The 25,056-nt window shown below is 51.1% G+C and overlaps 1 protein-coding gene across 9 annotated transcripts in view; it reads right to left on the bottom strand.

The window, feature by feature from the left end:
- Positions 1 to 25,056, bottom strand: part of ATP2B2 (ATPase plasma membrane Ca2+ transporting 2) — a gene marked incomplete at both ends in the record, with an annotated part of 107,570 nt that overhangs the window by 30,666 nt on the left and 51,848 nt on the right. For 4 of the 9 annotated variants that reach the window (XM_079712369.1, XM_079712368.1, XM_079712370.1 and 1 more), the window contains 6 exons: positions 132 to 373; positions 11,176 to 11,418; positions 15,167 to 15,381; positions 18,422 to 18,580; positions 19,398 to 19,439; positions 24,573 to 24,632. In XM_079712369.1, coding sequence (XP_079568495.1) covers positions 132 to 373; positions 11,176 to 11,418; positions 15,167 to 15,381; positions 18,422 to 18,580; positions 19,398 to 19,439; positions 24,573 to 24,632 — 961 coding nt within the window. The remainder of the gene's footprint in view (positions 1 to 131; positions 374 to 11,175; positions 11,419 to 15,166; positions 15,382 to 18,421; positions 18,581 to 19,397; positions 19,440 to 24,572; positions 24,633 to 25,056) is intronic. The other 5 variants (XM_079712374.1, XM_079712375.1, XM_079712376.1 and 2 more) reach the window with 3 other exon arrangements.

Here is a 25,056-nt window from a genome sequence, read left to right as displayed (position 1 = left end):
GGAGGGCACGTGCAGGTGGTCTGGCTGCAGGACGTTGGGCACGGCCCTTCCTGTGACCCTGGGTGCCCCCGGCCCCTCCCTGTGGCCTGTGCCTGCGCCCTGCCCCCCACCCCCGCTCCCGCACCGCTTACTTCTTGAGCAAGATCTCCGAAGCGCCCTTGCTGTACATGCGGAAGCTCTCGTCGGGCAGCTTGATTACGGTGCTCATGGACTTGCGCACGGAGTTGAAGGTGTAGACCTTGTACAGCTTCTCCTCCGGCATCTGGCTGCGCACAGGCTCGTAGTCCTGCTTCAGGTCCAGCACGAAGCCCAGCAGGCCGCACTCTGTTTTGTTGCCAACCTGCCGGGGCAGGGCGCCCTCCTTCTCCGGGGGCTGCGGGGAGAGGCGGGGTGCTCACCGGGCTGCTGCTTGCCTGTGGGTGGGGCCACCCCTCCCCCCCACCTCAGGCTTCTGCGTCCCAGACCCAATCCGGGCTCTGTTTGAAGGGAATTAAGCAAGATCAGCTGTTTAAAAATTATGAACTAGGTCAAACATAAACCTGTGACCGAATAATAAAAAAAATTTGTGTACAGACCCTCCAGTTCTGGAGAACCTTAGTTCTAGGCCATGTTTGCTTCAGATTTTTCTTTAAGAAGTAAAGCCTAACAGATAAAGTTGAATCCTCCTATGTACCCCTCCGCATCTGCATAAGGCACTCCTTGTCCCAGAAAGAAACTCTAACTTAAATTTGGCATTAATACTTGCCCTGTGTGTTTTAACTTTTTATTTCGAGATAGTGCTAGTTTCACAGGCAATAAGAAATAACACAGAGAGATGTCATATCCTTCATCCCGTTTCCCCCAGTGCTCACTTCCTGTATGACTGTAGCACAATGTCACAACCAAGATGTTGACACTGATACAATCTAACCTGCTGGATTCAGATTTCACCAGTTTTAGTGTACTCCTGTGTGTGTGTGTGTGTATGTGTGTGTGTTTAGTTCTGAGAATGGCATCGCATGTAGATTCCTGTGACAACCATCATCAAGACACACAACAGTTTATCACAACACTCCCCGTGCCACCCTTGTATGACTGCAGTCACCTCCCTCCCTTCCCCATCCCTGCCCCTGGCAACCACTAAGCTGTTCTCCAGCCCCATAATTGTGTCATTTTGAGCATGTTATATAAATGGAATCGTACAGTACGTAACCTTTGGAGATTGGCTTCTTTTCACTCAGCACAATCCCCTGGCAATGCAGACAAGTTGTTGCATGTGTCAGGAGCGTGTTCCTTTTCATGACTGGGTAGTATTCTGTGCTCTGGATGCAATGTCCCTTGTGACTTCAGTTGAGGTTGAACCAAATGCAACTGCTATTTTTGTATGTCACAATGGCCAACCACTGGCAATTTCATGTAGTTTAACCTAACGTACATATGTGCAGCACTGTTTTGCATGTTGAAAACGTCATGTAAGGAGGCTGTACATATTCTTCCGTAACTTGCTTCACTCATGTAACATTCAATTTTTGAGAGTCATCCCCATTCACAGCGTTAGTTCGTTTCTTTTTAACTGGACACCACAGCCCCTGCCCTGAGCCTCAGTCAAGCCACCGACCACATCTCCCCAGCGCCTCTCACTTCTTCGTGTGGCTGCCCGAACACGAGCTGTTTCATGCCTCTGTGCCTTCACCCCTGCTTCCTCCTTCTCTGCCAGGCAAACTCCTCCTTGCCCTTTAAGGACCAGCACAGATACTTCCTTGTCTTTGAAAGCTGCTTTGTGGGTGTGTCACCCCAAGTAGGAGTTGTTGTATTCTTTCCCCCCTGGGTTCTCAGGGCCAGCACAGAGCCCGGCACACAGTAGGCATTTACTCATTGTTTGCTGGATGGCTCAACGCAGACCAGTCTGGGGTGGGGGGAGGCACAGGCGAATAGGTAAGAACGAGACGCCTCCACGTGGGCACTAATGGTAGGATTGGCAGGTGGCTGTGGGAAGTTCATAAGGCAGGTAAAATCACCTCCCACGGGCAGCCGCCACACGTGCACATACATACTCAGACCACTGGTATAAAATTAATGTGCAGCGACTCAGGTGGAGCTGGCTGTGGGAGTGGTAAAAGCCACCACGGATAAACCCAAACCCCAGAAAGATATTGAAGAGGAATAATACCTATGAGCATTCTGTGTCCCCCGACCCCGCCATGAGCGGCTCTTTGTGGGTCTCAGACCAGCCTTGCACAGGAACCCTCTGGATCCTCACCCTCAGCTTCCTTCGTGTTGTTCCAAAGAGCAGCAGGCAAGAAGAAGACGGAGTCTAGAAGATGCTGCACAGACTGGCTGTGCGGGGGGGCAGGATGGCAATAGGACATGTCCCTGGCCAACTGCCCCATCCACAGTTAGGACTCGGGCCCCGGGAGCAGACCCGAGCCCTGTCGGGTCATGGGCATTGACCTAGGCGTACATACCCTTAGACCCTAAGCTCTTGTCCTCAGTTTCCCCATCTGTAAAATGGAGAGGCTCTAGCAGATGATTTCTAGCTGAGAGAAAAATCAAGCCACTCCTTCAAGTGGATGGTGGATGGTGGTGAAGGATAGTAGAACAAGGCAGAGCTGCAGGTCCCTCAGAGGGGGTCTGGGGGCCGCGGGTCAAGCCTTAGAACACCCTCCCTGCTCCATGCCACGTTCAACTATGTCCAGGCATCATGGGCCTTGGAAGGCTCCCCACACCCAAGCTCTTCAGTGGGATTTGATCTGGAAGCAGAGGAATCTGACAGTTTCACCTTTCTGATGTTTGGGAAAAGAAATTCTAAGCACGCCCGTTAGTCTCTGCAGTATGCAGTTATGTTGTGCTTTTAAAATTTATATATTTATTTACTTATCTTTTTTTTTTTTTTACAATTTTATAATTAACCTTCTGGTGATTTCCTGGGTTTTATGTATCTTCCACAACAGTTTTTTCCCCCTCCACTAATGAAAGAAGATGATGACACGGAGGACTGAAATAAAAATGCCTAATTACTTATTTGCCCAAGAGAGCTAAGCAGTTATGCCTGTGAAATAGGCAGCGTTTTATTACCCTCTGTGAGACATTTTAATTTTCCCCTAAAAGGATTTCAAACAATCTATGGTTGCAAATGGCAGAGCTGCCTCCTCCGTAATTCAATTTGTTACCATGAACTTGAGCTCTAAAATCGCCTACATGCATTATTAAGAAGTAGGGACTCACCCCTTTTTTCTTTTGGCTTTTTTTATCTTGACAAACCCAGAGGTTTTACTATTGCTGTAGACTTTCCATGAGGCTTGCTCTCCAGGGCTCTAATTCTGTAAGGGAGTCAAGGCTAACGTGGTTTTGAGGGGCAGGAAGCAGGCCCGGGGGGAAGTGATTTGCTCCTCATCACAGACCTGCAGGGCGGTAGGCCTGGGGCTACCCCCAATTCCCCTGATTCCTAGTGCCACACTGTATCCAGCACATTTCCCTGTATGGGCACTAAGCCCTTTGGGAGTGCTGGATGCAGCTATGGGTGTAACTGTGAGAGGACAATTCATGCTCCTGTTGTGGGATGCTTGGGGGTCACTAGACCTAAGACCAAGGAATGATGACTTGAAGAGTGACAAGTTATAAATAACATCTGCAAAAATGAGATGAAAAAAAAACATAGCTAGTAGGTACTGCCTCACACTCATGAGGATGGCCATTATCCAAAACAAAACAGAAAACAAGTGCTGGCGAGGATGTGGAGAAATCGGAACCCCTGTGCACTGTTGGTGGGAATGTAAAATGGTGCAGCTACTGTGGAAACCAGTGTGGAGGTTCCTCAAAAAACTGCATATAGAATTATCATATGATCCAGCAATTTTACTTCTGGGTATATACCCAAAAGAATTGAAAGCAAGAGACTTGAGAAGATATTTGTACACCCGTGTTCACAGCAGGATTATTCACAGTAGCAAAAAGGTGGAAGCAACCCAAGTGTCCATTGACAGATGAATAGATAAGCAAAATGTGATCTACACATACAGTGGAATATTATTCAGCCTTAAAAAGGAAGGAAATTCTGACACATGTTACAACATGGATGAACCTTGAGGACATTATGCTAAGTGAAATAAGCCAGACAAAAAAGGACAGATACTGTGTGATTCCACTTACACGAGGTCCCTAGAGCAGTCAAATTTATAGACACAGAAAGTAGAAGGGTGGGCGCCAGGGGCTGGGGGAGGGGGAGGAGGAGTTGGTGTCTAATGGGGACAGAGTTGCAGTTGGGGAAGATGAAAAGTTCTGGAGATGGGTGGTGGTGATGGTTGTACAATGTGAATGTACTTAATGACACTCAACTGTACACTGAAATGGCTAAGATGATAAATTTTAAGTTATGTGTATTTTATTACAATATTAAAAAATTCTCAACACCCCGTCCTCCCTGTCCCCCCAAACGCAGCAACCATAGCACGGTAAATCGCAGCAACTGCCATAGGATGACATTTATGAGAGCGCATTAGAAAATGACTTTTTGCTTGCTGGCTGTCTCTGGTGGCCTAGTCCACTCCCCCTCACCCCTTGAGGACAGGCACTGGCAGACGAGCCTCCCCGATGCCCAGATGGACCAACAGGCAGCCTCAGCAGCTGCAGCAGTGACTTTGCTAGCTCTTTACTAAGCTTTTCACGTGCATCCTCGGCTGCATCCTCATGGCTCCCTAGGGGTCAGGCTGTTATTATTCCCATGTGCACAGGGAGGCCTGGAGAGACCAGGTCACACAGCTAGTAAGTGGCCGAGCTAGGATTTGACCCCAGCTGTTCTCAGCTCTGAGCCCACATAGCACACGCTCTCCCAGCAGCCCTGACTCTCTTCACTAGCATTTGAGATGGTTGCTTAACTAGGTAACCGGTGGGTGATTGGTTTAGAGCCCATGGTCGGGGGGTGGGGGGGTGGGGAGGTCTGTCTTGCTTATCTCTGCTTCCCACTTGGGGTAGTCAATGAATATGTGTTGAATGAATAAATGAATAATTTGGTGTTTGTGGGTGTGGAGAGCTGCCAATGGGAGGCCAGGTGGGATGGGATTTTGTCAGAATTTTGGCCTCCAGAATTGTCATTTGAGGGTCTGCCTCCCCAGGAGCCTCTCAGGTGCTGGGCCTCGAGGAGCAGCAGGGGGCAGAATCCTAGACTTCCCCCAGAGACTGCAAAGGCATAGGGCAGGGTGTGTGTCCTGAACAGCTGGGATAGGCTGAAATGCCCTGGGGAGACACACGTTGGAAAGCAGGTTTCCTGGGGACCTTCCCGAGCTTGCCAATGCACTGTGCATATGTGTGCATGTGGTGTGTGTGTGCTGTGTGTAGTGCAGTGTGTGGTATGTGCATGTGGCGTGTGTGTGTATATTTGTGCATATACCTGTGTGATTTGTGTGTAGAGTATGTGTGTGGTGAGTGTATGTGCTGTGTGTTTGTGGGGGGTGTGTGTGTGTGTGTGTGGTATGCGCATGTGGTGTGTGTTTTGTGTCACATGCACAGGGTGAGAAGGTGGGATATAGGGATTAACAGTGCTGTTAAAATCAGAATTCCCCATTCAGGGTTATGTGCTTTAAACTGTTCTCCTAGGGATGGTGTTTGCAAAAACAAACAAACAAACAAAACCAAACAAAACCAAAACAGCTGCTGTATCCAACACAAAGGCCCCTGTCACTTCACAGACCAGAAGGAAGGGTCGCCCCACCTCCCCATCTTAATGACCTGCTAAGCCACTTCCAGGGGCTTCTGTGCCTTCTGGAACCCGTCTTGGCCAGAGCCCCTCGCAGAGCTGGCTTGACTCAGGGGGTTTGAGGTTCATTGGAATATTTAGTTGCACCCTGGGTTTGGAGCCAGATCTGAGTTCAAGGGCTGACTGCTTCCTAGAGTCACCTCCCCACTCTCCCCTCCTCTCAGGAGCTCTAGGTCTAAGATTTGTGAGAAATACAATCAAGCAGATCCTTCCTGCCTTTGGGGGTCATGGGGGCTCTCTGTGGATGAAGGCACCTCAGTTTGGGAATGGGGTAGACTGAAGACCTGGAGTTTCTAACTAGGTGAAGTTTGGCTTATTTATTCAGGAAAACCATCCTTCCAGGCAGACCCTCCCTGCTCCTTCTTCCAGAACCACTTCAGGGACTCCAAGGAGATTTGTTTTTCTTTCAGTAGTTGATGTTTCCAGAACATACGTCGTAAACTTCCAACAATTCGGCTCCACAAGTGCCCATCTTCATTTTAATGATTCAAATGTTAACTGTAGTGTCAACCTACGTTAAAAGAGGTCTCATAAACTATAAACTTAAAGTCCGCTTGGGTGGTTTCAGCACACAGAATAAACGTGGGTGGAAAAGGAGAATGTTTTCCCAAGAAAGCGCAGTGCCTCTGAAGTCTGAGGAGGAGCTATTTCCATTTGAAAGCTCAGCTGCAGCTCAAGAAGCAGCAGGGCTACAAGAAGAAGAAGCTAGCAGAAGTCTTGACGTTCAAAGAGTCGGAAGCGACAAAGCAAATCTGAGGGTGTGCCAGGATTTCTGAGGTGGGGAAGCAATTTCTGACTACAAGATGATTCATGTGGCTTCCCTCAGAGGGCAAGTCTCGTTCCTAACGATTAGAAACAGGAGTGGAAAGAAGAAAGTTCTGCCACCCGCAGAAGGGATGGGGCATGGGGTTGAGGCTGGCCCTCTGAGAGGGGCCTCCTGGGTCACTTTTTCTGGCCTTGCCGCTGGCAGCCTTGGCTCTCACACCACCCTCCACCCGTGCCTGGGTGGTTCTGAGCATTGTGATGAGAAAGCCTACTAAGGGCTTCTCTGCTGCCACCCAACTCCCCCTCAGCCTTCCCGGCCTCGCCTCTCATCACTGTGGCCCTGGGAAATGTCCAGGCCACAGACTGCCACATCTCCTGAGAGGTCTCTGGGCTTTGGCAGGCTGTGGCCCTGCCTGGAATGACCTTGCTCCCTCACCTGCTTGGTAAACGCCTCCAGAATTCTTGGGACTCAGCTCTGTCACCTGGTGTCAGAACAGCCCTGGGCAGGTTACTCGATATTTCTGCAGCTCTGTTTTCTTAGCTGCAAGACGGGAATTGTCCTATCTGCCTTGATTACCTGGAAGGGATGTGGAGGGTCAAGCTAGACAGTGGCTGGCAAAGCAAACTACAGAGGGTAAGGCTCAGAAATAATAACAGAAGTAATAAGAGTAGCAACTGGAGAGGACAGAGTGCTTGTTACATGTCAAGCACTGTGCTGACAGCCACACATACATCTTCTCATCTGATCTTAGAGCAGCCCTGGAACTGCCTCAAGGCAAAGGTGCAGCCAGAGGACTTGGAGAAGGAGTGGTGGTGAGCTGTGCAGGCTCTGGACTGGACAGACCTGGATGTGAACCCTGGCTCAGGCTCTCATCTGCCCTGGGGCTCTGGGCATGTTCTTTAACTCCTCCCAGCATCAGTGTCCTTATCTATGAATTGGAGATGTGATGTCACCTACTTCATGGGGTCCTCATACAAGGCAACATGGGTTAAGCACACAGCAATGAGTCTGGCTAAGTGAGTATTAGTGATTATGATTAATTGTATACTCATTTTACAGACTGGAAAACAGAGGCTTGAAGAGGTTAGTTAACTTGCTCAGGGTCACATGGGTGGTAAGTGCTGCAGCTTAAGTTTGAATCTTGGTCTGTCAGACTTCAGAGCCAAAGCTCCTAACCTCTGCTTACCGGATTGGGTGTCAGGACATCTGGATTCTAACTCCACTAACCCACAGGGTGACTTGGCCCAAGTCCTCTCCCATTTCTGGGCCTCAGAGTAAAGTGACGGGGCTGCACCAGGTGGTCCTTAAGGTCCGCGAATCCATGTAGATTACACCTACACAACCTACCCCTGCAAATACTCATCTAATTAAAAAAAAAATCTTTTAGAATAACAGGCACTAGCTAATTTGGAAGTCTCCGGATCAGTGCAGACTAGAGAGTTGAGGGCAGTTTCAGAAGAGATTCGCTTGGCATGCTGGAGGTACCAAGAAAGCACTGGTATTAGCCGTGGGACTGGGACCAAGGCCAACTCCTACTTCTTGCTGCCACAAGAATAGGAAAGTAGAACACAGAGGTAGCCCTGTCCTGAGCCTCTTATCAATTCATATTCATCCATCCATCACCCACATATTTATCCGTCTGTCTACTCTTCCATTTACTCATCCATCCATCCACCCACCCATCTCTCCATCCATGCCCCACCCATCCATCCATCCCTCTGCCTACCTAGTCCTCATCTCACTGATACATATCTATAAATTTATTCACCAGTCAATTCACTGACCTCACCTGCACAACCAGTACTTCCCAAGAGCCTATGCTGGCGGGGGAGCAGAGATAACTCAGCTGTGTCTCTCCCTCTCAAAGAGCACACAGCCCGCATCAGACTGCAAGAAGACACAGAAGAATCGGCAACCTCGTACAGGGGGAAATACAGCCTTGCCCGTGGTCTGTTTCCCAGGCCAAGCTCATTTCCCAACCAAAGCTTATGGGTAGTGTGGGGACATTGCGTGTCTTTCCTGCCCGTCTCCTCTTGCACGGTAAGGATGTTTTGCAGTCTAGATTTCCCAGACTGGTCTGGAGGGTGGCTGGACTTCCACCCTCGACTGAGCAGCCTGTGACTCTTCTCAAAATTCCTCTAGGCCTAGAAGGGCAGTCCCTGGGAGCCCCTTCTCCCGATATGGCTGACAGCCCTGGCTGTGAATCGGACCCTCTGGACTCTAGGCAGGCCTTCCTTCCTGAGACCAACCAATACTAAAGATGCTGCAGGATTGGTTTCAAGGACCAAGAACCGAATCTGGACACCCTACTCAATAGCTGGCTTTAGGGTATCTATAAGTTGGCTTTGCCACTAATTGGTTGTGTAACTTTGGGCAAGACCCTTTCCCTCTGTAGCCCTGATGCCTCTGCTGTCTATTCGTTTATTGATTAGCCTCTGCCTGGTCACAAAGGGATGATTTTACTGCTGACGAACAACAACGCTAATCACCCTGAGTGCTGAATACGTGCCAGGCCTTGTGCTAAGCACTTTCCACTTACTAACTCATTTCATCCTCACAGTAACCCTATCATCTCCCCCAGGAAACTGAGGCACAGAGAGGTTAAGTAACTGGTTTACAGTCACACAGCTAGTGAGGGATTTGAACCCAGGCCGTCTGGCTCCAGAGTGTGAGCTTTAACTACCACCCAGACATACCAGGGGCCTCTGCTGTCCCTTCCACACTGACGGCCATCAGCCCCCAGCAAAGAGAACCGTGTGGCCAGGGTTCTTTCAGGGAAGCCCCAGAAGGAAAGGCACAAGGGTTCTAGGATGCCAGGGTTCAAGGCACAGAAGGGGACACCACTGGTGCCCTAGAGGTAAGTGACTTGGCCTGTTTACAAACCAAGGATCCCGGTTCCCAGGTCCTTGAGCTCTTTCCAGCCTTGGCAGATACACTTTTCCCCCAGGCGGACTGATGGACCCCTGTCCTTTAAGCCACCTGGATACAGCCTCAGTCAACGACATCTGGAAATGAATTTTAGCTTTGCCACCAGTGCTGTGAAGCACTGCCTAATTGAGCCTTATCGCTGCAAAGATGTTTCGCAGCCCTCCTGGCAGATCCAAGAACTCCTTTTTACTGTAATTGCATAATATACATCTCAATTCAAGCCCATCTTGCAGGGCTCTGCCCACACAGCCACCCCCATCACCAGAAGCCTGTTCTGGGAATTGCCCCACACCCCTCTCTGCGGGACGAGATCATTAACAGCATCTCAGTTATTTCAGGAAGGCCTGGGGAACAGAATAAAGCATCGTCAACCTCCCTTGATTCCCAAATTGGGGCTGGGAGGTAGGGGATGGGGTGGGGTGGGGAGAAGACAAAAACGCCGTCATTTCTGGCATTCCCCCGCCCCGTGCTCCTGCCGCCCCCAGCATCCTCTATCATCCATCTGCACGCTTTCTCCCGACCTACTTTCTCCTTCTGTCAGTGCTGCCTCCCCAGCCTGCAGCTCTGGGCTGATGCAGGAGTACCTGCTCAACCGCAGGGGAAGGTGCAGTCCTTGCAGCCCCAGGGTCTAGAGGCAGGAGTCACCTCCTCCCATACCCCCCACCAACCTTTGGCCCTTTGCCGCTGACTCATGCTCTTCTCCCAGATTCGCTAAAGCTTCTGGCACTCCCGCCACCCAGCTTGATCCTGAAGGTTCAGGCTGGCTCAGGAGCCGAAGGAGAGGTCAGGGCTAGGGCACGTTGGCAGGGTAAGCAGAAAAGCTCAGCTGCTCACCCAGATGTTCACACTGTAGAAATGTCCTACATCTGGGAGCCGACTGAGCTCTGGATGGACAAGTTTGTATTTCTCTTCATTCAAATACTGGTTAATTACAAAAAGGCAACCTATGCTTCTAAACCAATCAGGGATTCTAGCATGATGCGTCTAGGCAGCTGAGCTGAGACAGGAATATGAGAGTTTTTCTTAACAAAACTAGTACTACCACTACTATTACTAAAAACAATGTTGTCGCCAGTGGTAGATTGTGTAAATGGCCACAGTTAGTACCCTCTCTGAATCCACGCCCTTTACAATGTGACTTTGAAGTTCCTCCCATTAGAGATGGAGTCTGTTTCCCTGCTGCTTGAATCTGGACAGGCCTCTCGACTTGTGTTGGCCAGTAGGATGTGGCAAAATGACAACGTGAAGAGCCCAGCTTAGCCTGCTGGAGGAGGTGGACCACACAGAGCAGAGATGAACCATCCCAGCCCAGGTCAGCCCAGATCAGCCTAGAGTCCTGCCAGGATCAGCAGAACTGTGGATGTGACCCACCGCAGACACACGAGGACATGGTCCCCCAGTTGAGCCCGGCCTGAACTCCTGACTCCCAGAAATGTGAGCTAAATACACAGTCTGGTTTTCAGCCACTACATTTTGGAGTAGTTATACAGCAAAAGCTAACTAATAAAAAGATTATTTTTTTTTGGTAGGGAGGGCAATGACAGGGTCTAAAAAACACAATTAACAACAATCTTTTTTGTGTGTCATGCAAACAGCATAGCTAAGTCAAAGAGAAACAAGCTGTTTACTATCTGACCACCCAAAATACATCAGTAGGATTTAAAATTATGCATCACATTGCTTAGCCTGCCCAGTACTTCTGTATCACCCCTTGGATGCTCCTCCCTCTGGTGGAGGCTGCACCACTTACCAGAATCTTGGTGGTGTAGGCGCTGTTGATGGCAATGGCGCTGACCAGCAGCTCCATGGTTTTGGCGTTGATGGAGCTGGGCTCGGGGATCTCCTTGTAATGGACGTCGCCCACGTAGGCCTGCACCACCGTCATGCGATTGGTGGTGAGTGTGCCCGTCTTGTCCGAGCAGATGGCCGTGGCATTGCCCATGGTCTCACAGGCGTCCAGGTGGCGGACCAGGTTGTTGTCCTTCATCATTTTCTGGGGGAAGGGGCAGGTGAGATGGCAACAGTGAGGAGAGGGAGCTGGGAGGCAGGGTCACGGTGTAAACACGCAGGGAATGAGGCAGAACTGCCCCTTTGCGTCACACATGTGTGGAGGATCTTGGTTGCTACGGCCCCTGTCATCTGGACTCCTTTTCTGTGTGTAGCCCTTTCTCTCTCTCTCTCTCTCTTTTTCATTTCTTTTTAATTATTTGAGGCATTTAAAAGAGTTGATTAGTTGACTTTATTAATTTGGATTACAGAAGTAATCTGTATTCTTTATGGAAAAAATAGGGAAAAGGATGATAAATGAAGATAGGGTCCTTTCTGATTACTTCAAATAGTTTCCTCTTACACCCTAACAGAAATAAATTCCTTATTTGGTTATGGGTGTTTTCAAAGGTACCATCTTTCACTGGTGCTTGGTTTTCACTGTCACTTTGGTTTCACCAAAAGTGAATAAATTTAAGCTATACATATGTTAATAGACATAGGACACTATCTGGAAATAAACAAAATATTAGTGTCATTATTTCTGGGTGGTAGATTTATAGAAGATTGTTATTGCCTTCTTTTAAAAATCTATAGCTTCTATTTTTCTACAATGAATACATACTATAACTTGTGTAATAAAAATCACAAATTTCTTTTAAATATAGATACATAGAAAAGAAAACAAATCAACCATAACTCTACCACCTAGCACTGATACAGCTTACATATCAATATCCTTTCTTTTAAAATTTATGACAAAAATGAAATCCTACTCTACATATTATTAATTTTCTTATATTCACTGCCCTTTCTCTCTTCCCAGCATCACACTCCTAGCTTCCTCCAGGTTCTCAAGCAAATAATGCACAAAAAGTGATTCTCAAGGAACCACCACTCTTACTGCAGGCCCTTAGGACATAGTGACCCTATCTGACAAGGACGGATGTGAAAAGGTGCAGTTAGCTAAAGGCTGAGGCAGATGTTGTTCTAGTCTGTGCCTAGGAATCTGATTTCCTTTATTCTTGCTCCTCATTATAACTCTTTATACCAAGGGTAAAAAAGGAGTGCAGTTAGAATAATTTTATAGTAGGTCATGTTACTAAAAAATGAGTATTGGTAGAATTATGTGCTCTTGCAGTTTCTCTTATCATAACCTGTGATAATAGTAACAATAAATGTATGTTGAATGGATGCATTCAGCAGCAATTTGAGTTTGCAACACACTTCACAGTTTGTAAAGTTCTTCCACACTTATTTTCTCATCTGATGTTACGAGGATCCTATGAAACCTTCAAGGACTCATGTACTCCATTCTGGCAACCAAAGAAGCCAAGGCAAAGCAGCTTGACCAGGATGACACACCTACTGAGGGTTAAAGCTGGCATTTTGAACTCAGCTCTGTTTAACCTCACAGCCTGGATCATTCCATCAGGACTCTGCCCATCTGTCCTCTGTGAAGAGGGCTCATCTCTGGGGCTTAAGAATCTACAGGCCTGAGCCTCCCAATATGGTTGCTATGTGAGGCTATTAAGTACTGGAAACAGGGCTGGTCTGATGTGAAATGTGCTGTAAGTGTAAATTACACATCCAGTTTTGAAGACTTATTATGAAAAGAGAAATGTAAAATACCTCATTAATAAGTTGTATATTATCAAATATTACATGTTGGCTTGATAATAACTTGGACATATTAGATTAAGTACATTATTAAAATTAATTTCACCTGTTTCTTTCTGATTTTTCTTTTTAACGTGGCTACCAGGAGATTTAAAATCACACATGCAGCTGACATTATGTCTCTATTGGACAGCGATGATCTAAGTGGTCACCACTATTCTTTTGATGACGGCTCCCAGGGGCTAGGTCCAGGCTCAGAAAGGGGAGAGTTTGCCCCTCCTGGGTTGGGGGAGCTGTACTAAGTACTAAGTTTATCACGTGACTGTACAAGTAACACTACCTAAGGCAGCTGAAGGCACAGGTGCCAGAGATACAAACTACAGGTGTAGAGGCCTAACAATGTCTGTATGGGAAGCCCCGAAACCGAAGCTGTGAGACTTTTAAGGAGACCTCGAGCTCAACTGGGTGGCTTGTGGGGTCCCGGCTCATGGCAGCATGAGGTCTCCATCTCCGGGCCCCAGGCCCCTGATCAGCATTGTGCTGTGACCTGTTTGGGCTTTGGTTTGTGGGATGGAGTTTCTTCGAGAACCCCAAAACAAGGAGATGATAAGGGCGGTATCCTTTACACATAGCTGCCACTTTCTGGCACCTGCCCTGAGATCTCTTTTCTGTATGAAATTACATCGGTGAGCCCAGCCCAAATTCCAGCTTGGAAACTGACTCTCATCGTGCCCTCTGGCGGCTCTGCATTCTCGGAGCGAATGCCTTGTTTTTAAACATGGCCTGGCCTCTGCCCTGGCAGGGACATCCTGGACTCAGGGCCCTGGGAAACAGGAGCGCAGGGCCCTGCTCTCCCAAGTGGGGAAACCACGGGACCAAGGGAAAATGATGAGCCCAGGGTGTGAGGACCTGGGGGGTGAGCCAGGCTTGAAGTGTCCCTAAGAGGGTCAGGCGCCCAATGCTCATGAGATGCCAGCCGCTTACCCCAGCGTTTGGGCTCTACCGACGGCCATGGGCCTGGGAGCAGGAGGTGGGGCTCTGCCATCAGGGTGGCATTTAGGAGCAACCCCCAGACCCAAGGCATTCATGGGCCTACTTGCCCTTTACTGAATGCTTTTAAAACTTCATATTTTTAGCCCATCTCCTGAGAGGAGGGGGCTTTTTTTTTTTTAAATAATAGAAGCTATTGTTTTTATTTATTTTTTTAAATTAAAAAAATTTTTTTTCTTTTTTAAAAATACTTATTTATTTTTGGCTGTGTTGGGTTTTCGTTGCTGCGCACGGGCTTTCTCTAGTTGCAGTGAGTGAGGGCTGCTCTTCGTTGCAGTGCGCGGGCTTCTCATTGCGGTGGCTTCTCGTCGCGGAGCATGGGCTCTAGGTGCATGGGCTTCAGTAGTCGTGGCGTGTGGGCTCAGAAGTTGTGGCTCACGGGCTCTAGAGTGCAGGCTCAGTAGCTGTGGCGCAGGGGATTAGTTGCTCCGCAGCATGTGGGATCTTCCCAGACCAGGGCTTGAACCTGTGTCCCCTGCATTGGCAGGCAGATTCTCAACCACTGCGCCACCAGGGAAGTCCGAGGAGGGGCTTTCATAAAACCAGACATCCTTTTTATTTTAGGCTTATCCCTTTCAAGCTTCAGGGAGCAAACTCTGAGATTAGTCATACAAATACTATGGCTACAGCAGGGCCTAAGGCTGCGATGGCCAGGCTTCTGCCTACGTTTGGTGGGACGGGGTGGGTGTGGGCCTGTAGGGTGATACCTGCATCTAATTTATTTTTTTAAAGTTGAGTTGATTGTCAATGTTTAAAAATCAGGAGTGTTTATGTTAAGTCCAGATTTCTGGCTTCTCTTGGAAAAAATGTGAATATCTGGCAACACTGGACCCCATCCCTACAAGGCGACGCTTTGCTGTGCTGAGTAACAGCTGTCCCCTTAGCCAGGGTGTGGCTCTCCTGGAGGCATGTGAGTTTCAGCCTCCTGCATGCATCCTCTCTCCGAGCTTCCACCGTCCCCACTCCCTCTACTTAGCTCTTCTCTCAGCCCCGGCACTGGCCCCGCCGGCCACCCCATGGACCCCCAGCTGGGGGCGGCCGATCTCAGTGGCATCAGCTGGCCCGCCCTGCTCTCCCCTCCTTACCTTCACCGAGTAGGCCAGTGAGATGGTGACAGCCAGAGGGAGCCCCTCGGGCACGGCGACCACCAGCACCGTCACACCAATGATGAAGAACTTGACGAAGTACTGCACGTAGACAGGCGTGCACTCGGGCAGCCATGGCTTCTTGTTGACCACGAAGGTGTCCACGGTGAAGTAGAGTACCAGGATGATCACCGTGATGGCGGACATCACCAGGCCTGTGACACGGCGGGGGGGAGACCTGTCAGGGGATTTCCTGGGGGTGCGGGGCCCCAGCAAGGGAGATGTGGACCCAAGCCTTGGCTCAAAGGGCTCTGGGGTCAGGCAGGCCCCAGCTCACACCCCAGCTCAGCTTGGTGGCGTGGGGCAAGTCCTTAATCCTCGAAGAGCCTCCGTTTCTTCCTCTGTACAATGGGGATGCATCTTTATTTCACATGGTTTTGTAAGGATCAAATGCGATGAATGCATGTAAATTGCCTAGTACAGTGCCCGACGCATAGTAGGTGCTGAGTGATCATGTGAATAAGTAACTACTTGCACGGTGCCCTCACACAATAGGATGTGCAGAGGGTCCCACTTATTTCCTCCTGCCTTCAGGTACATACTATGTCCTATGCCAGGAACTAGGGACACAGCAGTAAAGAGGACAGAGTCCCTTTCAGCCCTTGGGAAGCTGAGATTCTAGAGGGCAAGGCGGACAAGAAACACACACACGAACAAGATAATTCAGATACAGATAACGCTGTCTAGAAAAACTCCAGGATGACGTGGTAGGAAGTGACATGGGCTGAAGATACGAAAACAACCCAAATGTCCATTGACAGATGAATGGATAAAGAAAATGTGGGCTCTACGTACAATGGAATATTATTCAGCTTTAAAAAGAAGGAAATCCTGCCCTTTGCAACAACATGGCTGGATCTGAAGGGCTTTATGCTCAGTAAAATAAGCCAGACACAGAAGGACTTATCTGAATAATCTAAAATAGTCAAACCCATAGAAGCAGAGAATAGAAGGGAGGTTGCCAGGGGCTGCACGGAGGGGAAGAGAGTTGTTTTTAGTGGGGAAAAATTTCAGTTATGCAAGATAAGAAAGTTCTAGAGCTCTGCTGTATAGCATAGCGCCGATAGTTTAACAATGCGGTATTGTGCACTTCATAATTGCTTAAGAGGATCTTAAGTGTTCTTACCCAAAAAACAAAAACCGAAAAAACCCATGAAAGAACACAAGGGAATTTTTGGAGGTGGTAGATAGGTTTAGTACCTTGGTTGTGGTGACTGGTATCGTGGGCATATGCATATGTGGAAACTCATCACACTTTAAACGTGTGTAACTTTTTAATATATAAATTATATCTTAATAAAACTAAAAAGAAAACGAAAAAAAATGTGACATGGCCTGGTAGATCCAGTGGCTACTTTAGCTAGGGTGGCCAGAGAAGACTTCCTGGAGGAAGTGATATTTGAGCAGACAGAGGAACGATGAGCAGCCAGGTAGTGACCTGGGGGAAGAGTGTTCCAGGCTAAGGAAACAGCAGGGGCTCAGGGAGGGGAAGTGACTTGCCCGAGGCCACAGGCCAGGGAGGCACTGTAGAATTAGCACCTGCAGGTGGCTACTGGCTGCTGGCAGGATCTCTCTTGCCAGCCCCGTGCGCCCAACTACCCCCATCTGCTGCATGTGCTGTACAGCTGCCGTTGAGGCTGCCCACACCTGAAGCCTCTGCCAGAGGAGGATGATGCTTGGGCAACTGGCGTCTCCTTGTCACAAAGTGCCTGGGAGTCCACCCACCCCAATTTGATGGCCAATATCCAATGGCTGAGGTGGAGGTCCAGAAGCCCAGACACCTTGCTGCAGGGCAGGTCAGACCCTGCAGAGGTACCATGCTCCAGAGCTCCCCGTAAGATCAGGTGGAAACTGGGATTTCTCCAGAAACCCTGGCTGCCGCTGCTTCTTCCTGGGCTCTGTTGCATCCCTGACCCTTTACTGGTCTCACCTGAGAGCACCCCGCCAGATCCTGTGCCCACCCATCTCAGGTTCTGCTTTCAGGGAATTCAGCCCAGGAGAGAAGCAGAGGTGGGACTTGAACCAGAAGTGCTCGACTCTGAACTCCATGCCTGGCAGGGCTGAGTAGGGGAGGGACATGAGTGAGGACTGTGAAGGCCAAGGGGTGGTTCTCGTCGCTCTGTTCCCTGCCCTCCGGAGCCACGTTTCCGTGGAGTTTTCTCCGTGGCGGGGATGGAGGAAATCCCTGGACCCATCACTGCCCCACCCGCACCGCCAGCTGCGGAGACACAGAGCCGGCTCGATCCCTGTCTGACAGTTGCAGAGGTGGGAAGCCAAGCTCCCAGCAGCCGGGAGCTGTCATCAGGCCCCCAAGTTTAAATATAGACAGTCAAGCCTGTAATTTGCCTCTTTTCTCCACGGTGTGGTGCCTATAATTAGAGCCGGGAGACAGCCATGGAGGAGCAGGCAGCCAGGTGGGGAGGCCTTGGCATCTGCCACATCCTTCCCCGGGAGGGGAGGCCAAGGCCGTGTCAGGGCAGCAGGGCTCACCTTGCTTCCGGGCTCGGCTTCCAGGGCAAGAGGGGCCGTCATCAGCCATCACCTGCAGCTACTAACTCAGGAAACTGGCTTCTGCTGGGCCTCAAACAAGGGGCTTCTCACCGGGCTCCTGGCACTGCCCTCCACTTCTTCGATCTTTCCTCGGCAGGGCAGCTGGGCGGTCATCATACAGCTCAACTCCATCCCTGCCCTCCCCTGCTCACACCTCTTCCAGGGCTCCCACTGTCCTCAGGATAAAGCCTGCATTGCAAACTCCAGGCCCTACAGGGTCTGCCCCCTGTCCAGCCACCACACCTGCCAAGTGCTGAGCACCTGTACAGGTAAATAATCTCCTTTACTCCTCATAGCAACCTGTGAAGTAGGGACTACGGGATCCCAAGTCCACAGACCAGGAGGCGGAGGCTCAGAGCTCGGTGATGGTACCTGCCCAAGTTCTCAGAGCTGTAGCTGGACAAGAACACAGGCAGGCTGCCCCCAGAGCCCACACTTTTACCTTCACTCTTCTGCCTAAGTGCGAATGGAGTGCCTACTGTATAAGGACTCAGACTGGTTCTGTGGCAGAGAAGGGAGGGTTGCACGCAAGCCCTCACTTTGCAGAGGAGGTAACTGAGGCCCAGGTAGGGGCAGGGCCCTGGCTGGGGTCCCCCTGCATGCCCCGTGTCTCCCCTGTGCCATCTCCCGGGGCTGCATGCTCACCCGCCTTGCCGATCTGCACAGCCAGCTTGGTGAGCTTGCCCTGCAGGACCGACTTCTCCTTCTTGTGCATGCTGGCCTTCTTCTTGTCGTCAGTGTCGCCGCCCTCGGCACTCTTGAGGGGCTGCATCTCCATGGCGGCCGCCCCGTCCTGCTGTTTGGCTGCAGGGGGCAGAGCGTGTGTGCACACACACAGACACAGACACACAGACACACACACACACATAGGTTAGCCTGCAGGGTGGGGATGTTGGCACCCACCCAACGGCCCAGCGGAGCACAGTGAGGTCCTCACTCCCCAGCCTGGGCCCCCGCATGGCCGGCACACAATCCCCGTGATGGGGGGTTGGTCTCTTCCTGCTGGAGACCCTGGTCCCAGGGCCATTGGCTGCCTTGGACCTGGAATTCAGGACACAGCAGGGAGTGACACGGCTCCACCCTGGATTTCCAGCAGGAGTGGGCTAGGGTCCCCTCTGGGCCTGAACAAGCCCACAGACCCTTCCCCCAATGGCTCTTCAACTTCTCCACATTCAGACAAGACACAGGCTTGGGCTTTGCCCAGTTGGTCCTTGGGCCATGTTGCTGGATATTAAGTAGTCACTAGACAGAAGGGACACAAAGGGGGCTTAAAGTGTAGAAGAGAGTGTCCTCATCCACAGGTGTCAAGCTCCTCCCCCCTTCAGCACAGGTCTGACTGGTGGGCCTGCGGCCTGACCCCTTAGCCCCTAAAGATCTCAGAGACCCAGCTCCAAGTCTTCAGCTGAATGGGCAGCATAGCTCAAAGGCTGGGGAGAAGCTGGCTTGTGGTGGCCTGTCCTCAATGGGTGATGCCTCCATTTGACCTGGCACCATATGATCACAGCTACCCGCCCCCCGAAAGGTGTCAGGCGCCCATAGGCATGGAAGTCTGCCTCTGCCGTGGCCCTCAGAACCGGCGGGGAGGGGCCGCAGGGACCACAGGTTAATACAAAAGGGTTACCTTTGCTCTGGCTGGCGTCCACATTGCCATCCTGCATTTTACCTATACGACAAAGAATTTTAACAGACAACAGAGAATCAGACAACACACGTTGGTCACCATGAAGACACAACAGGGCCACAGACATTCATGTCAGATGGAGGGAGGGCCAAGCCGGCTCCGCCCTTCTGTGCAGGGACGCCGGGGAGGCCCCTGAGACAAGAGCAAAGCCGTGGTGGCTGCAGGCTCTCTCTTGATTCTCTGGGGGCACAGAGAGAGCGCTTCTGGGATTATTTTGGCCCTGAGCATTTTACAGATTAACTGGAGGCCTTTGAGGGTAAAGAAACCATAGTTGGCTGGCAGGAAGCAGAAGGAGTGGGAGATCTAAGGTCCCCAGTGATTAATGTGGAATTTGGTTGGTGCCTTTTGTGGGCTGAGAGGAGGCAAAGGGAAAGATGAGAGAGAGAGAGAGAGAGGCAGGGAGGGAGGGAGAGAGAGAGAGAGAGAGAGAGAGAGAGAGAGAGAGGTTGATTCTAGAATGGGGAGGAGTTTGGTCAATGTGTTCCTTAGTTTCTGGCTCCAGGAGGGATGATTCCACTTTCTCCTCCTGGTGAAGGGGTGTGAAGCCACGACATGGAGAAACCCCCGCCCAGCCTCACTGAGAGTGACTCAGGCAAAGGGTGGGCAGGGGCTCCCCAGCGGTGGGCTCTGAGGTGCCCACATGTGTCCAGGGGCCTGGTGGCAGTGCCCTGGCTCCCAAGGGGAAGCTGCTGACCCCTCCCGTCCACTGAGCTGTGTGCTCTGTATTCTGGGTTGACCAGCTCAGGCCACAGCAGACAGGTGAAGTCTGGCTGGTGGGATCCCCTGGGTGCCCCCAGCCCCCCACCCCAGCCCTGCCTATCAGGGGCAGATGCTGCCTAGTGCTGGGTCTGGGGCTCCCCACCCCCTAATCAGGGCCATCGGGGAGGCCGCCTACCCAGTCTCAGCCCAAGGCGTGTGGCCTGCATTCACAGGGTGGGAGGTATTGGTGACTGCTGCCTGGTAGCCAGACACCTGCCTTCACTTGCTGGCACTGCAGGGGTCGGGGGGCACCCTCCTGTCCCACGGGCTCACCCTGAGCTTTGCCCAATGGCTCGCCACCTCAGAAGGACTCTGAGAAGGTTGCCCCCCACCCCAGCCATTAGCCGAGAAGGAGATTTTCACAGCTCATGTTCCAGGCACGTACATGACGACCACAGTTTCATCTGGGCCTCACCACATCCCTACCAGGACGCTGCAGATCACACCCACTGACAGATGAAAAACTGTGGCTCAGGGAGGGACACTCAGCAGGGTCTCTGCCAGGTCTCAGCTGGTAAATGGAGAGCTGCCCCCAAAGTACATGCACATTTCTGCCCCCATCAGGGAGAATGCAGCCACCCCCAGTCCCCTGAGGCAGGGGGAGGGCAGGTGTTGAGGTGGCACTGGTGGGACGGGGCTCCTGAAGCTGCTGTTTCGAAACCAACTAGCCGTGTGGCTCCACCTCTCCCACCCTCGCTTCCATCTCTGGAACAAGGGGTGGCCACGTCGCCTCCCCGGAGCTCCTAAAAGTTGCCTTAGCGATAACCACTCGCCCAGCAGCCTTTGGCAGTTTGCAAGTGTCTCCGATCTTGGCAGTTTTCCTGATACCCTGCAAGGTGGGGCGGGAGGGGTTTTCATCACTCTTATTTTACAGATGAGGAAACTGGGGCCGAGGGAGGTTCAGAGGCAGCTGTCATTTATAGAGCATCCTGATGACCGTCCTGAAGCTGCGTGAGGAGTTCAATAAACACGGTCATCCCCACCACCATATCCGTTATAGGTGACTCGGAGGGGAGAAGTGGCTTCCTGGATGCCAGCCCCACACCATCACTCCAAGGTCAGTGCAGGGCTGTTCCCACTGCCTCTCCCAGCAAAGGGTCAGTGATCCTCCCTGGGGTTTAAAGAGAAAGGTCCCCGTTGCTCTATTGTAAAATTCTTTCTACTGGATTAGAAACAAAACAGAAAAAGGCGTTTTGGAACCAATAGGAATTAACTACAATGATTATTTTTATTTTTAAAAATATACTAACTGGGCTAAAGGGCACCAGAGGACTCCTCTTCAATAGTCTGGTGTCAGATGGCACAAAAGGGCCTTTATCTGCATTGCATATTATCAGATGCAATAGCCCACACGTGCCCATCAACCAAGCTAGCAATTTCCTCTTTTATTTCCACAGTGACCACATGGCCAGAAAAATAATCAACAATGCATATGTTTGAGGGAGGGAGCCATATCCTGGGGGTGCTTTGGTGCAGATGGCCTGGTTTCTCAGAAGCAAGCGACTCATCTGGGGTTCTCCTTAGCCAGATGGGTACTAGCCCGGCCCTGGAACTGTGGTGGGACGTTGCTCTGGTCCCCCATGGGACGTGGAAGATGGGCTGTGATTCAGGGGAGCTGAGATGGAGGACAGGACCCAAGATGGGGAACCGGGGTGGAGACCTGGAGGCCCCTCTGCATCAGATGCTAGATGCAGCTTTGCCAAATGGGTGTGTCCTCTCCATGCACTGTGAGGGTCAGGGGTGCAGAAAGCTTCGAAGTGGAAGGTCCATGGTGAGAAGACCCGATAAACCAGCTTAGGGGAGACAGGTCCTAAATAGGAGACCTGGGAGGTGTCACTTCCTTCCCCTGTGCCTCCGTTTCTCTCTCTGTGAAAACCACTTTCAACCAAGGTGATGCTCATGAAAAGCACTGCAAAGTACCTTGTTAATGTCCAGAGTTAAGAGTGATGTATAATTAATCATGATGTATTCTATAGTGATATATCAATAGATATAAAAGAAATAATAAAATAAAAATGGCAATTATAATGCCTCCAAAATGAATGGAACACCCCTACCTTTCAGTTGGGAGGGGCTTGGGGGAGTGCAGTGAGGGGGGCATCCTGCCACCTGAGTGTGCTTTCCACATCCAGGTCATCCTGATTTGGCTCAGACGAAGGAGGGGAAAGGAACAGTTAATTATCTCACTCACCAAGGCTCAGCTTAGCACCCCTCAGCCTTTACTGCACTCTGCCTGGAGCCTGGAAAGCACGTTAGGACGCAGGTTCTCATTCAGTAGGTCTGGGTGGGGCCTGAGATTCTGCATTTCTACCAAACTCCTGGGAGATGCCCAGGCTTCTGGTCCTCCGACCACAATTCGAGTAGCAACAGCTTAGAGTATTGGTTCCCAAGTATAGTTTGGGGGCCTACCAATCCCATGACATTCAGCCAGGAAAGGTCCCGCAGCCAAATCAGCCTGGGAAACCCTGCGTGGCTCTGTAACTCTCCACCACACACAGCACAGTCAAGGCTGTCCCTCTGCAACAAGGAAGAAACCAATTTTACCCAGTGTGTTCTTAAACACCTTTGACCACAGGATCCTTTCCTTGGGCAGGGGCGTTGGTGGTGGGGAAGACTTCTTAACATCCTTGTGAAGTTTACAAGACATCAGCAAGAGTGGCACACTCTTTAGAGCCAGGTAGGCCTGGGTTCACATCCCTGCTTTGCTACTTTCTAGCTCTGTGATGTTGGACTAGTGTCTTGATCTCCCTGAGGCTCAGTTTCCTCATCTTTAAAGTGGGGACAAAAAACTCTGAATCATAGGGTTATTGTGAGGATTCAGTGAGATGCTTGCAAAGTGCCTGGTGCACAGGAGGTGGTTAAGGAATGACAGTTCCCCATCTTTTCCAGCAGTTCTTCTTGGGACACTTGGAGTTTTCTGCTACAGTTGCAAGTGAGGCTGCCCCTTTTTTGGGACCCACCAGTCTGGATGTGGTCTATATGTTCCCCGAGCCCAGCAGGCTTGTTGTCCTGGGGGAAGCAGGATGCCACTTCCTATTTCCTCCCTGCCACCCCCCAGCCCCCCACGTGGGTTTGCCTACATTGGTTCTTCCTGTTATCTCTCGCCACCCCTCCCTCACACACGACACCTCCCACACCCCAGGCTGTCCTGATTTCTCCTCCTGTGCCTGAAATAGACCCATACCCGAATTAGCCCTTCTTGGTGAGGCCCTGCTCACAGAGCAGTCTTGCCCAGCCCCTGACATCTACGGGGTGTGTGTGTGTGTGTGCTTCCATCTTTGGTCACTTTGATTCTGGGTGGCTCAGCCAGAGGTCTAGGGCAGGGGATGGGAGGATGAGGCGGGACCAGAGCTCCATGTTTTCCAGGAGTGGTGAAGAGTAAATGATCTAATGGATGAGAAACCCACAGCCAGAGATGCCTGGGATGCGTGATGCTGGAAAAAAGAAGACTTTCCCTCCCCTTCAGTTCTCCAGGGCAATGGTTTCGTGACCAAGCCCTAACAGCTCCCAGGAGCAGTCTGGGTGACTTTATGTCACCTAATTTGGGTACAGGGACGTGTCTGAGAAGATGGGAGGGTGCAGAGATAAGAAATCTTGGAGGCAGATGAATGGAATTCCTTCCTGCCTGTGTGTCAGGAGGTTAAGATGCAGCTCCCAGGTACAGTGGCAGCCCTCTGCCCCCACCACTCATCCCCGAGGAGGCCAGTAAGAATGCAGAGACTCAGAACAAACGCTCCAGCACAGGCAACAGCAAGAAACACCAGTCCACATCCCAGGGGCAGAACTAGGCCCGAGCCCAAGCGAACCCCCGGCCCGTTCACTCCGTGAGAGAGAAGAGAAAGAATGTCTACTAGTGGCTCAGCCATGCTACGGGGTGGGGCCCAGGAGCTGAGCTCTGGCCTGGGTCCCCCTGCCTCGAGGGAACTGTCGAGTCGAGGACCGGAGCCTCCAGTGGGGACCCAGACGCCAGCTTCAGCCTAGGTCCTGACCCCGGGCCTTCTTCCCAAAGCCGGGGCCAGGAACGGGCTTAGGAGAGGGCCACGCCGGGTGGGACACTGCTTCTTGGGGGCCAGATCTGAAGCCAAGGTCACGTCCCTCTTCCGGGCTTCACCGGGGGTCAAGGGCCACAGGAGCCAGTGCCATCGTGGCAGCCATGAGTGGGGGCAGAGCTGGATCCCCGGTGGTGGCTTCTCTCTTAAGCACCTGCCCCGTGTGAGAGGACGACCGTCCCCTTGCTGCCCATGCGCATCCAAGTCTGTGCCGTCCAGACCAGGGAGAGGCAAGCCCAGAGTTGAGGGTGCGGGAGACGCCCATCCAACCGAGACCGAGAGCTCGCCCTGGGAGTGGGAGACGTACCATTGACTAGGCTGGTATTTGCATTATCTGCAGCATTTGAACCTGCCGCACCATCGGCCGCTGCGGGGGTGGGAGGGATGGAAAATGCAGTGTGTCACAATGGAGAAAAGCAACAACGCAGGACAGCAACAACAATCGACATGAACCAACTTGTGGGAAATAAGATGACTACATGCTTAAAAAAACATCTCCGTTGGAGATCAAGAAACTCGGATTTGGGGGTGGAGGTGAAATGTTCCCACAGAGATGCCACAGAAGTCAGGGGGAAAAAACTCAGACGTGGAGGGTCTTTGAAATAAAATATGGAGGATGATCAATGTGGTTACGCGGGGTGGCACTGTTGGTGGTGAGGTCTGGACTGAGGCACCCCGCTGGCCCAAGCAATCAGGCGGGTGCCTTTCAGAGAGGGTTCTATGAGAGGGTCTGGCTGACCATCAGGGCCAGAGGCGCTCATGGCCAGGAGTCGATTCAAAATATTCAGCGA

Source organism: Hyperoodon ampullatus (assembly GCF_949752795.1).
Source record: "Hyperoodon ampullatus genome assembly, chromosome: 10".
Classification (NCBI taxonomy): Eukaryota; Metazoa; Chordata; class Mammalia; order Artiodactyla; family Ziphiidae; genus Hyperoodon; species Hyperoodon ampullatus.
Note: the sequence above shows the minus strand (reverse complement) of the source record. Positions and strands in the feature narration are given on the sequence as shown.